This window comes from Zonotrichia albicollis, chromosome 1, assembly GCF_047830755.1.
Source record: "Zonotrichia albicollis isolate bZonAlb1 chromosome 1, bZonAlb1.hap1, whole genome shotgun sequence".
NCBI lineage: Eukaryota > Metazoa > Chordata > Aves > Passeriformes > Passerellidae > Zonotrichia > Zonotrichia albicollis.
The window spans coordinates 68,493,513-68,504,938 of record NC_133819.1 but is presented as its reverse complement, the minus strand read 5'-3'; the positions used below and the strand labels follow the sequence as shown (position 1 = coordinate 68,504,938).

The following is an 11,426-nucleotide window of genomic DNA, read 5'->3' as shown; positions in this document are numbered from 1 at the left end:
TTTCTATCTCCCAAATAGTTGAGACTGTGAATAACAAAATCTGGAATTTTGCAAAGAAAGTTGCACTGTGGAGAACCATTGTGTTCAGACAGACCACAGTGCCACTTTGATAAAAAAATTCTGAAAACAGAAATCTTTATCAGTCAGACATACTGAGATAGTATTGGACACATCAGGTATTGGTTGAGATTTTTTTTAAGCATTTGGACAGAAAAAAAGGTTTTCCTATAAATGTTGACAAGCTACTTCAAAGATGATTAAGCTTTTCCAAGCACCTACAGCATATCATGCAAAAAAAGGTGGAAGTTACTAAATGAAATTATTTCAGGAACATACATTTTTCATTTAGTCCCCACAATGAATAACATTGACCAAGAGATAGACAGATTTTCAAGAAGTGTGTTTTCAAATGATCTCCAGCATAAAGGATTCTTTAGCATAAAACATCCTGAAAGAGCAACACATTTTCAGTGCTAGTACTTACTAAGCTTTCAAAAAAATCAGGAGCACACATCCCAGGTTTTGGAAATACCATTTTATTTTCCAGTGAATATCCAAATGTAACACTTGCATCATTGTTTATCAACCATCAAATTGATGAAATACTAAAAGCTCCAGTGCTCAGTTAATTAGATATCTAAATCTTAATAAAAATTATCAGTGCAAAAATAAAAATTAATTCAGTATACAGTTAAATGCATTTTGTTAGAAAGATATTTGGGCTTTGAGCACGTATACATCAAATTATCTGGTAAGAGAAGCCACTTCCAGTCTGTGCTCCAAACAAAACTATTCCACACCCAATTCTAAAGACAGGCAAGAACTAATTTCTTCTTTTTAAATGAAAAGTCTGAGCTTAGTTACAACATTCATCACGGGTACACAAGCTGAGAAATATTACAGAAGTCACCTTCTATTCAGATAGGAGTTGTTCAAAAAAGAGGCTTTCCTATTTTTCATATGTGGGATCCTTTTGAGACATGTATGTTTTTTCCATTCAGAACAGAGAATTAACAACATTCCAGTGTGCCCCAGTGTTGGCAAATCCTCTTTCAGTCCAGATACACAATGATGATTGATGAAGCTGTTGGGCCCACGGTAGCAGGCAGAACAGCTTGGCAGGAATTCAGTGTTATTGAAAGAAATCTCAAATACTTATTCCATCTCCTCTACTAACTTTAATCACACTATCAACATGCTGCCAGGAATGGAGCCTTGAAACCAAGCCATAAACCTACACAAGCAACCCTTGTTGGTGTATTACTGCTGCAACACAGGTAAAGTGTAAATTCTGTTTATTTTTACCTGTTTCCATTCTCCACTGGACACCAGCTAAATTATGGAAAGATATTTCCTGCACTAACGGTTAGCTTGCAGCAAATTTCATTAAGGTACTACGTCTCATTTTCCTTGGTTAATGAACTGATTGAGTTAACTTCAGTTGCACTGCTGGTAACTGCAAGTTTGGGATAAAGGAAAGCAGTGCAGGAGAGTATTTCACATATGCTGTAAAAGTTGGTAAGAAAGAAGATCAGTACTACAGGCATTTAAACACTAATCTGCTCATTTGTTATGCTGATAAAGAAACAAAAATCTTCCCTCAATTGCTTCATAAAGTTCTGACAAGCTTATCCTAAGTAAACCAACAGCATGCCAAATATTTAAGGTAAAACTGTACTAGCTACAAAGCTAATACAAAGACTGATAGGCTTCTCATGATCACTTTTTTAGCTCGTTTTGGCTTTGCTTAGAACAGTAAAAGAGATGCCTGAGACATTTTACAGGGAGAAAAAAGAAGGAATTTTTGACCAAGCTTACCTTACACATTTTTTGTTAACAAAAACTATTCAAATTGCAACTCTCCTTCATAATACTGAACATTCAACCCAAAAGTTTAAATTACAATTGGATTTAAAACTCTGTTGAGATCTTTCACTGGTTAAGCTTCAAAGTAATATATTCCATAAGACAAGTTTATTTGCTTGAAATCTACAAGCAGAATACCGTTTTCCCAGTGAATTCTCAGCTAACTATGGCTGGAATCTATTAACCTACTTTTTGGGAAAGGTCTGTGGCTGCACACCAGGACGGCTGATATTACATTAGTCTCTGTTTTCCCAAATGATATGACACTCTGCCGATGGGAGAGAACTCCAGTTTGCAACTCCCTGAGCTTGATGTAGTCACACAGTTTTCAGCTCCAGCTTCCAACAAAGAAATACTGGCATTCCACCTGCCCTGAACCAAAAAAGCATAGATAGGCACTTAAGTTGAAAGTATGCAAAACATTTCTTCCCGTACCAAGACTGTAGAGGAAATCCTCCTTTTTTTCTATCAGCTTCAGCTTTCCAAAAGAACCTCAATTCAAGTCAGAAGCAACTGAGCATGGCACAAATCCAGCATTATTGAAAAAGGTGTTAAAAAGAAGCGTATTTGGCCAGTTCCTTCTCCATCTCAGAATACTGCTCTTTGAGGCGCTCCATCGCCTTTCTGTGCTCTTCGTCCACGTCCGCACGTTTGTTCTGCTGTTCTCTCATGAACTCCTCCCAGTGAGCAATGCACTTCTCCTCACGAGCCATCATCTTGTCTGCCTGAAGCTGACAGGAGGAAAATAGGAAGCTTTTAACCATCATTTCCATAGTAAAACAGGGGGCTTAATGAGCGCAACACAATGTTAAACTATCTGGAAACCAGCACAAAGACATATGGAAAGGAGAAACTAAAGAGAAAACATTTATTTTTGTATAGCCAATCCAAAACAAGTGGTAAAATGTCTGCAATACTATTAATGTGATTGTATTAGCAATGATGCTATTTCTATAAAATATTATAACAGAGATATTAAATGTTTTGAAACTGGCAGCTAGTGTTTCTGCTTTAGCCAGCTAGCTCTCACTGTGATTAATGTCTTCCTTTATAAATAAGTTATTTTTCCCCTCATATTTTCCTACTGCTTGACTTAGCTAAGTTTAATTCCATTCACTATCTTATCTTGAAAAAAAAAAGTCTAGATATCTAGAAAAAGAGATCCCAGACATATTGAATGCACATGACAAAACACAACGTAACTGTGGATTGCTTGGGAGCTGTATTGACAGTCTGGCCCCCTTATATTAAAAGTGCAGAAGCCAAAATAAACCTAGGCAGTTGTTCTTCCATTTGCTCCATGTCCCAGCAAAACAGAGGATTAATCCTTCTTTTTCTCTCTCCTTTTCAGTGTATCAGCAATAACTGTTTCTGATGTGTGGCATTTTTGTCAACTAAAGGCACTGGGAACCCATTTATGTATTCTTAAACCCATTTATGTATTTTTATATTTCTGCTGTTCTTCAAGATCGCACAGCAGGGGCTAAATAAACGACTTTTTTCAGTGCAGCTTTTGATACACTTTAACGACATTGTGTCAAGATCCATTTGGTTTGCACCAATACAGTAACATCTCCCGACAAGATACACAAGTGTACACTAACAGTTTGACAGGTACACTACTTTGTATTCAACAGGTTTTGAAACATGGAACTTTTGAAACATTTGAAACTTTTTGACACAATTACACATCACCTACCCAAACCTAACAATGCTTTCTGCCAAAATCTCATTATTTTTTCAGAACACATAATTTTAGAAAAGTGAGAAAAAGGTATTTCTCCTCAAGTGGCTGCACTACAATGACAACTTTTACCTATATTTTTTAACAAGCTACCTACACGTTACTACTCTCATTTGGAAAGTTTCAAGCTATAAAGTTGTACTATGCAAACTTTAAGAAATGCTATGAATCCTGGATACCTATAACTACTCTTCCACTACATATTAAAAGAAAAAAAAAAAAGAGTGGAAACATCCAGCTAATATTTTTTTAAAAAGTACAGTCACCATTCTTACTAGGCGACTGTTCATTTTCTAAGTTATAAATTTCTTATTAAAGCTTTACCCCAAACAAACAGTAGCAGAACTGTAAGAATTTCCTACCTCTCTCTGAGTATCTACTCTAGCGTCAGACACAAGCAAACTCTGTCAGTGCTCAGACATGTGCTGTTTGCCCAGTACCAGTGCTCAATTGCAACTGGACTGCCCATCTTCATCAGTTGCAAAAAAGGAAAGAAAAACATGACTATCAGCTTACATCCATGAATGCACAGCCTGTTTTGCTTGATAGCCATGGAAATGTCTTTGGTTTTTCCTGAACTAAATTATAATCAACAGCATTTTGCAAGTAAAGAGATAACACAGGAATACAATAAAGAAGTAGGATTGGGAATACATGAAACTAATTTAATGTATAATTTTCCAGGTTTTAGATTCAGAGCAAAGTGTGTAGCCAACTGAAAAGGTTCCAATGATTCGCATGTTCCTATAATATACCTCTTCATTAAATAACCCATCCACAAGTGAAAAAAACACTTCCTTTTCAACAAGCAATATATATAATATGGTCAATGTTCTCAGCTAACTAGGAAAGATTTACATTTCCATTCTGGTAGGTTAGTAGATGTTTTTTGTTCCACAGAAAATAAGCTTTTTATATTTAAGCTTTCCCTGTATGTGACAAATGTTATAGTCTGAGCTAGGAGGAAAAATAAAGCAAAGGAAATAAAAAATAGTTTCCATGTATCAGGAGATTGTAGAAAGAGTTAGCTAGATCATTAACTTTGCAGTGAGCATTATATAAGTGCAGAAATCACCCCAAGAGAAGTTTTACTGCCAGTATATAAGGTACAGAAAAATATGTTTTTAAGTTTATACTGAAGGTAGACAAACCTGCTGTGAAGCACAAAACTCTTAGATCACAAAATAAAAACCCATCCATCTATCCTTTACCTTTCTTGCTTCACACTCCCTCTCTTGGAGTCTATGGATCATGGCATTGGCAGCTTGCACTGAAACAAGAAAACGCAGTAGATCAGCCTGCTGTTGGAAATCAAAGAAACTTGCCTGAAAGGGATTTAGAAGATGCAAGGCTGTTGCAAGGTGAAGATTATATTCCACTGTGTCACTTAACTGTGCCAAGAGTCACCTGTACTTGCAGAAAATGCTTCACACTTACAACTTCAACACTTATAAAAGTAAGCAGGCTTATTGCAGAGTTCAACCTTTGTGTGTTCTAGAAGCCAAAAGCAGGAAGGCAGTGAGGTCCTCTTGTGCCCACACTCTTAGTGTTGCTGGTGAGCTGGAGTGCACTACTCAGAACCTGAGAGGACATCAGAAACCACTCTCAAGTCAGCAAGTAGAAACAGGTGACCAAACTCTAACTCTTAAATTAGTTGAGGTTTTTTTAAAATTTTTTCCCCATCAGCTGTGTATAGACTCCACAGGTAGAACATCTTTATGCTCTTTAACATCTTTATGAGTCCATCTCTTTTCTCCCTAAGACTAAGCCTGGGAAAACTTGTCAGTGGAAATAGGAACTGCATTCCTATGCACTTCCCCCCACCCCCAACACAGAATTAAATACACTAATTTCCCAAGCAGCAACTGGATGCAGTCCTGGACAACTGGCTCAAGTTGCTGCTGCTCCAGAGGTCCCTTCTCACTTCAGCCATTCTGAGATTCCATTACTGAAGATGAACTGCACAGCTGGCCATGAGAAAAATCAGGGAGTAGCATTGAAGGTTCACACCAGTTAGGTATTAGGATGCCTTGTTTGCACGACTAAATTGTAAGTTTCAATGTTTTCCTGCAATCCTTTTGGTGTGGAAAGTACCATCGACCATTTACTATTCTGCATATGCCAGATGCCATACAAATAAGTTATAGGAAATTAAATGCTTATACAACATGCCAACGAATTGTAACAAAATCCACAGGGGCATGTTTCAACTGCATAAATTCAGCAGCTAAAGCTGTGTACCCACACTCTCTTAGAACCTCTTTTGAAGAAGCCATCCTGCCAAATGAGTAAGGGAAAAAAGGCACATTTAAAAACTGGTACAAATTTCAAACATTCTTCTAAAATCTGAGCAGTAAAGAAATATATTAATAAGGATGAAACTAAAATTAGCATGCAATTACTATTACTTCCCAATTTGTGACTGAATAATAATAATAATAATAATAAATTTCATACTATACAGAAGAAAGTTTTATTTTAAAGGATTTAAGGGAGACAGTATTATGCACTCCTGTGGGAAAATTCAGAAACTTGAAGTTCACATTACAGCATGGCTGTAACAAACCAGGAAACTGAAACTTTTATCCATGGCTTCAGTCAATGTAGAACACTGTTTCCAAGTGACCAGAAAAAGAATGAGCTGAAATAGCTTCTACTTAAACCAACAAAAAACTCTAATGTAATCTTAACAAGAGCTGATTGGCTGGACTACCAAGTATCACAAAACATCCCTGTTGTTTCCTTTTCAAAGTTGCACAGAAGTGAGAACAAAGCACATAAAGAATAGAAAATTACACAAGAGTGGCAATTTTTTAACAGATTATACTTTGAATCCAAACTACTTAAATTACTCATCAAAATGATGCATCAAGAGCAATAAGAAGCAACCTGCTTACATCTCTTGAAGGTTTCACTCAGATTGTCCTGCATTGCCTGCTCACACTTTGGAAGAACATGTTCATTTGCATCAAAGATCGTATTTTTGAGATTTTCAAGTACTCGCAGCTCTCGGAGGCCACGTTTTTCCTGCCACAAAAAGGAAAGAAAGTGAGTGGCTAGCAATGAATTCCACTTCACAAATTAGAGATGGTTTCCCAGTTGATAAACTAATAGCTTTATCTCAAAGACTAGACCATTGTCTATGGAAGTGTCACTCTACTTATTTAACAACAAAGATAAAATTGCCAAAAAAAGACAGCAATGTTCCATTCTTCACATTAAAATACAAAAAATCCTCTGAATGACTCCTCTGGCCCTTATGAGAAAAGACAGTATCAACTATTTACACACTGTGGGGAAAAATGTCCTGTTGTGTATTGATAATTTACAGCATCTCTAAAACAACAGAGAGCAACAGAGCTTGAAAGCATTTCATTTTTATAACTCAGCTGGTTACTGAGAAATAATATAGTAGTGATTCTGCTTGCTTGATGCCTGATCTTCCATATTTAGTATGGCAGGAGGTGAAAATAATGCAAGTAAAATTGTTTTAACTGAAGTGAAGCAATGAAATTGACTAAACAATAATATAACACAAGTCTTCTAGATCACTACTCACCATGATTAATTACAAGTACAATAAGATCTTGTTTTACTGTCTAAATTTATGAAACAATCTATTTTTCTGAACCCACAGCACTATTCCCACTCTGAATTTCACCAGCATTTTACTTTAGATAAAAACTCGACATAAACAAAAAATACTCTTTTACATGAAGTGGGACAGGGATCACCACACCCATTTTAAAACTTCAGAAACAGAGCACAGGCAAGCAAAACTCCTTAACTAAACAGGTTCTAGATTTCCTGAATGCAAATCTCCATTCTTTGCACACTAGGTGCTAATCATTGAAAAAATAAGCATGTATCTCAAAGTTAGAAACAAATGGAATTTTTGAGTGCTGGTGGTCCTAACCCCACTTTAAAGAAATTCTGAATTGCAAAAATTTAAATAATCCTCTACTTTGCCATTTTCCCCCCATAAAAGTATAAACCAGTAACTAAATTTCAAAAAAAAATCCAATTTGTCTAAAAAACAGAACACGACTTCAGGTGAAATGAGACAAATACATGAATTATCAGCCTAAAGATATAAATTCTAATTTTGTCCATGAGTTTAACATTTTCCTTCCTATGGAATGACATTTAAAACTACTTACTGTATCCTACAGCTTAGTTAGCGAAAGCATGGAAAAGAAATAACTTCTGACTCTCAAGCCCACATGATACAGATCTGATGAGAGTTTATTTCATATCCACATTTTGCTAAACCAGCAGAGACAAAATAGACCTACTTGAAATATAAGCTACAATCTAGGTTGTGGGGGATTGAGGGAGAAAGACAGTTTAATGTCATTCAAATCAGGTCTGCATACTGGAATTTTGAGGTAGGTGTAGCTGCATTTTCAGCTACATTTTTAAATTCCACATTCTGTAAGAAAGAAAATCTATTCAGAAACTGGTATCCTTTGCTGGTGAGGATTCAAATTTTCTGAACTTTTGCTGCCATCTTGTGGAAACCAAATTACACTTTCCAGGCAAAGGTGTACATAAACACTTCTACACATTCAGTACTTCAGCCTTAATTGCAGCCAATGAAATAACAGTTATTCAATTTTTAACTATTTTATTACTTTGCAAAAAGTGCTCCTCTTCCCTTCCAGTAGTATAAGTTTCTCTTGTGTAATGAAAATAAAAAAAAACTGTGCCAGCTGAATCCAGCTGAGGCATAAAGTAGCTTTTCAAAGAGATGTAAACCCACGCTAGCCAACAATACTTTCCTTGAACCAACTGGATTTCTCTAAGATGTTAGAACTACATTATTCTCCAACATCAATATTCTTGCCAGTCTTGTACAGGAAAAAATAAACCAAAAACCCACATCTTCTTTTCAAAAGTTTTAAAAGAAAAAGACCTAAATTACTGCCTTGTTTGCTAAAGATGCAGACATATACTACAGGTGTGTTACTTTTGGAAAAAAAATCCATGTCAAACCCTTTTGAAGAAAGTTATGTACCTGCTATGATATCTAAAAAGATGCTAAAACTGTTCAAAGTTTGACACTGCCTGCATCGAATACTTCAAATTCTTACTTCATACTTACTTCTTACTTACAAATACTTACTTCAAATTCTTTAACAAAGTAACGTATTTCTCCCTGAATTACTGGTCGGTGATCCAGCAGTCTTGAATAGACTTCCCCAACATCTAGAAGATTATTGAAAGACAGAATTTTAGTTTTTCTCTCACTCTTACACCAGGCAACACAACACACGCAGAACACTGCACCTCAGTGTGAGGAAAGACTATTGCTCACCAAGTACATACAAAACCAAAGGAGCATCAGAACAGAATTTTCAGAGTAACCTATGTATCCAGCAAACTGCCAGCTTAGATAAAACACAACAAACCAGATGCCAAAGACACCTTTCTGTGAAGGTGAATGCTTTCCTCTCGGCACCCTTTGTCTCAATCCTCTTTCTCCTTAGTACAGCTTCCATATCTGATTTTTAGTGCTGGTAAAAGACCAGAGCTAAACACTATAGCTTAACAGAGATCCACAGAGTAAGTGTGGGAGTTTTCTGCAGCAAGAGACAGGAGGAATCCTCACTACAAAGAAAAACTGTCAATATTTTCTTGTTTTCTAGGGCCAGACTTGAAATTGAGTCTTGAAAAAGAGTATTTACTATTTAAATATATGTGGAGAAACAGGCTTGCCTGTCGCAAAGAAAAAGCCGGTTAAATTGAAAAGCACTCTGAGAACATAGCAAGTACTGTTTCAAGACATATAAAATATAGTCCCAAAAAAAGACTTTAAGATGGCACTGCCATCTGAAGGATGTGTTCTCCTGCCCCAGCTGATGGACCTGTCCTGTGGCTCTACTGTATCCACCTGTGTTTGTTCAACACCCTGAATCCCAGCACGTTCACAACGGTGCAGAAAGATTATTTAGAAATTCGGGAAAATCATGACTGCAGTAAATAATGCATGGGCTGAGTACGAACGGTTCAGAGCGCGGATTAACCGCGACAAAACTTGGGTGAACAAGACCAAAAGTAAGAACTTCCCAGGAAACTCCATGCCTGTGGCAAGGGCCGCGGTGGCCGACTCGGCTCTCCGAAAAAAAGCCACAGAGACACCCAGGTTCCCAGCTCGGAGAGACGAGAGCCAGCAAAGCCTGCCGGGTGTCCAGCTTTAAACCCCAGCACAGGCGCCGCACCTCGGAGGGCTGGAATCCCGGAGAGAGCTGGACGGTGCTGGGGTGCCGGCACACTGCGGCCGCTCCCGGGGCCCCCGGGCCGTCTCTCCGCCGCTGCCGCGGAGTTACACGGCGGGCTCGGCGCCTCCGCGGGCCCGCACCGCTCCCTCCTTACCCTTGATGATGGGCTGGATCGGGGAGCCGGCGGCCGGGGAGTCCCGTCTCCTGTCGGCGGGCGGCGGGGCCGCCGCGCTGTCGCGGCCGGGGGACGCGGGGCCGGCCCCGCTCATGGCGCTCGGCGGCCCCTGGGCAGCGCAGCCCGGGCCGCCCCGGCCCTGGCCCGGCCTCCGTCCCTTCCCGCAGCGCTTCCGCCGGGCCCGCTGCCGCGCCGTGAGCTCATCGCGGCGCGCCGGCCGCGGAACCGCCCCCAAGGAGCCCGGAGCGCTCCCGAGCCTGCGGGCCTGGGGCGGCTCCTGTGGGGAGGGAGAGACGCGCACGGGTCCGGAGAGGGGCCGGAGGGCATGGCCTGAGGAGGGCTTGAGGGAGTGCGGGTGTTAGCGTGAGGCAGAGAGACCTTACTCAGAGAGACCTTACTGCTCTCCACAAACGCCTGAAAGGAGGGAGTAGCGAGGTGGGGTCGGTCGCTTCTCCCGGGTAATCAGTGACAGGACAGGATGACATGGCCTCAAAGTGTGTCTGGGGATGTTCAGGTTGGACATCAGGAGGAATTTCCCCACAGAAACGGTGTGGGGAAATGTGATTAGTGTGATTAGACACTGCAATGGGCTGCCCCGCTAGGTGGTGGAGTCGCCATTCCTGGAGGTGTTTAAGGAAAGATTGGACGTGGCGCTTGGTCTAGCTGGCATGGTGATGTTTTAGTCATAGGTAGAATTCGATGATCTCAGATATTTTTTCCAATCTAATTGATTCTCTGATTCAGTAACTATAGTAAGAGACATACATTAACCCAGTTTGCTTCTAGGTGCAGCTAACATGAATAACAACTGCTGGACACACAGACTACAAATAAACAAAAACCAAATGGACAAAAAAGAGCAGCAGACTCTTTTTACAACTATTAAAGCAAAAAATGATGTAAAACCCCTGTACATTTCTTTTAAAACATTTTCAGAGTACAGGAGACACTCTCAATATGAGTAAGACTTGGAGCTCTTCAGTGGAGAGCTACAAAACTGATTAGGGGACTGGAGCATTTTTTACAATGAAAGGCTGAGGAAACTGGGCTTGTTCAGCCCTGAGAAGAAACACCTGAGAGGGAACCTAATCAATGTCTATCAGCATCTGAAAGGAGGGTAACAAGAGGATGGAGCCAAGCTCTTTTTCGTGCCTATTGCCAAGCAATAGGACAAGAGGCAATGGGCAGAAACTGATGCACAGGAAATTTCACCTGAATATGAGGAAGAAGTTCTTTACTGTTCAGGTGACTGAGCACTAGAACAGATTATCCAGAGAGGTTGTGGAGTCTCCCTCCCTGGAGATACTTAAGTACCTTCTGGATGCAATCCTGTACCAAGTGCTCTAGGATGTCCCTGCTTGGGCAGGGAGGTTGGACCAGATGAGCCACCATGGTCCCTTCCAACCTGACCCATCCAGTG

At 39.7% G+C, this 11,426-nt stretch overlaps 1 protein-coding gene across 1 annotated transcript; it reads right to left on the bottom strand.

The window, feature by feature from the left end:
* Positions 1-515: 515 nt before the first annotated feature.
* Positions 516-10,207, bottom strand: BLOC1S5 (biogenesis of lysosomal organelles complex 1 subunit 5). The gene is made up of 5 exons (XM_074543892.1): positions 9,986-10,207; positions 8,736-8,818; positions 6,508-6,637; positions 4,822-4,880; positions 516-2,597 (listed from the first exon to the last, which is right to left on the bottom strand). Exons 1-5 carry the CDS (start codon positions 10,098-10,100, stop codon positions 2,418-2,420), a joined length of 567 nt encoding a protein of 188 aa, XP_074399993.1. The 5' UTR covers positions 10,101-10,207; the 3' UTR covers positions 516-2,417.
* Between the last annotated feature and the right edge of the window lie 1,219 nt (positions 10,208-11,426).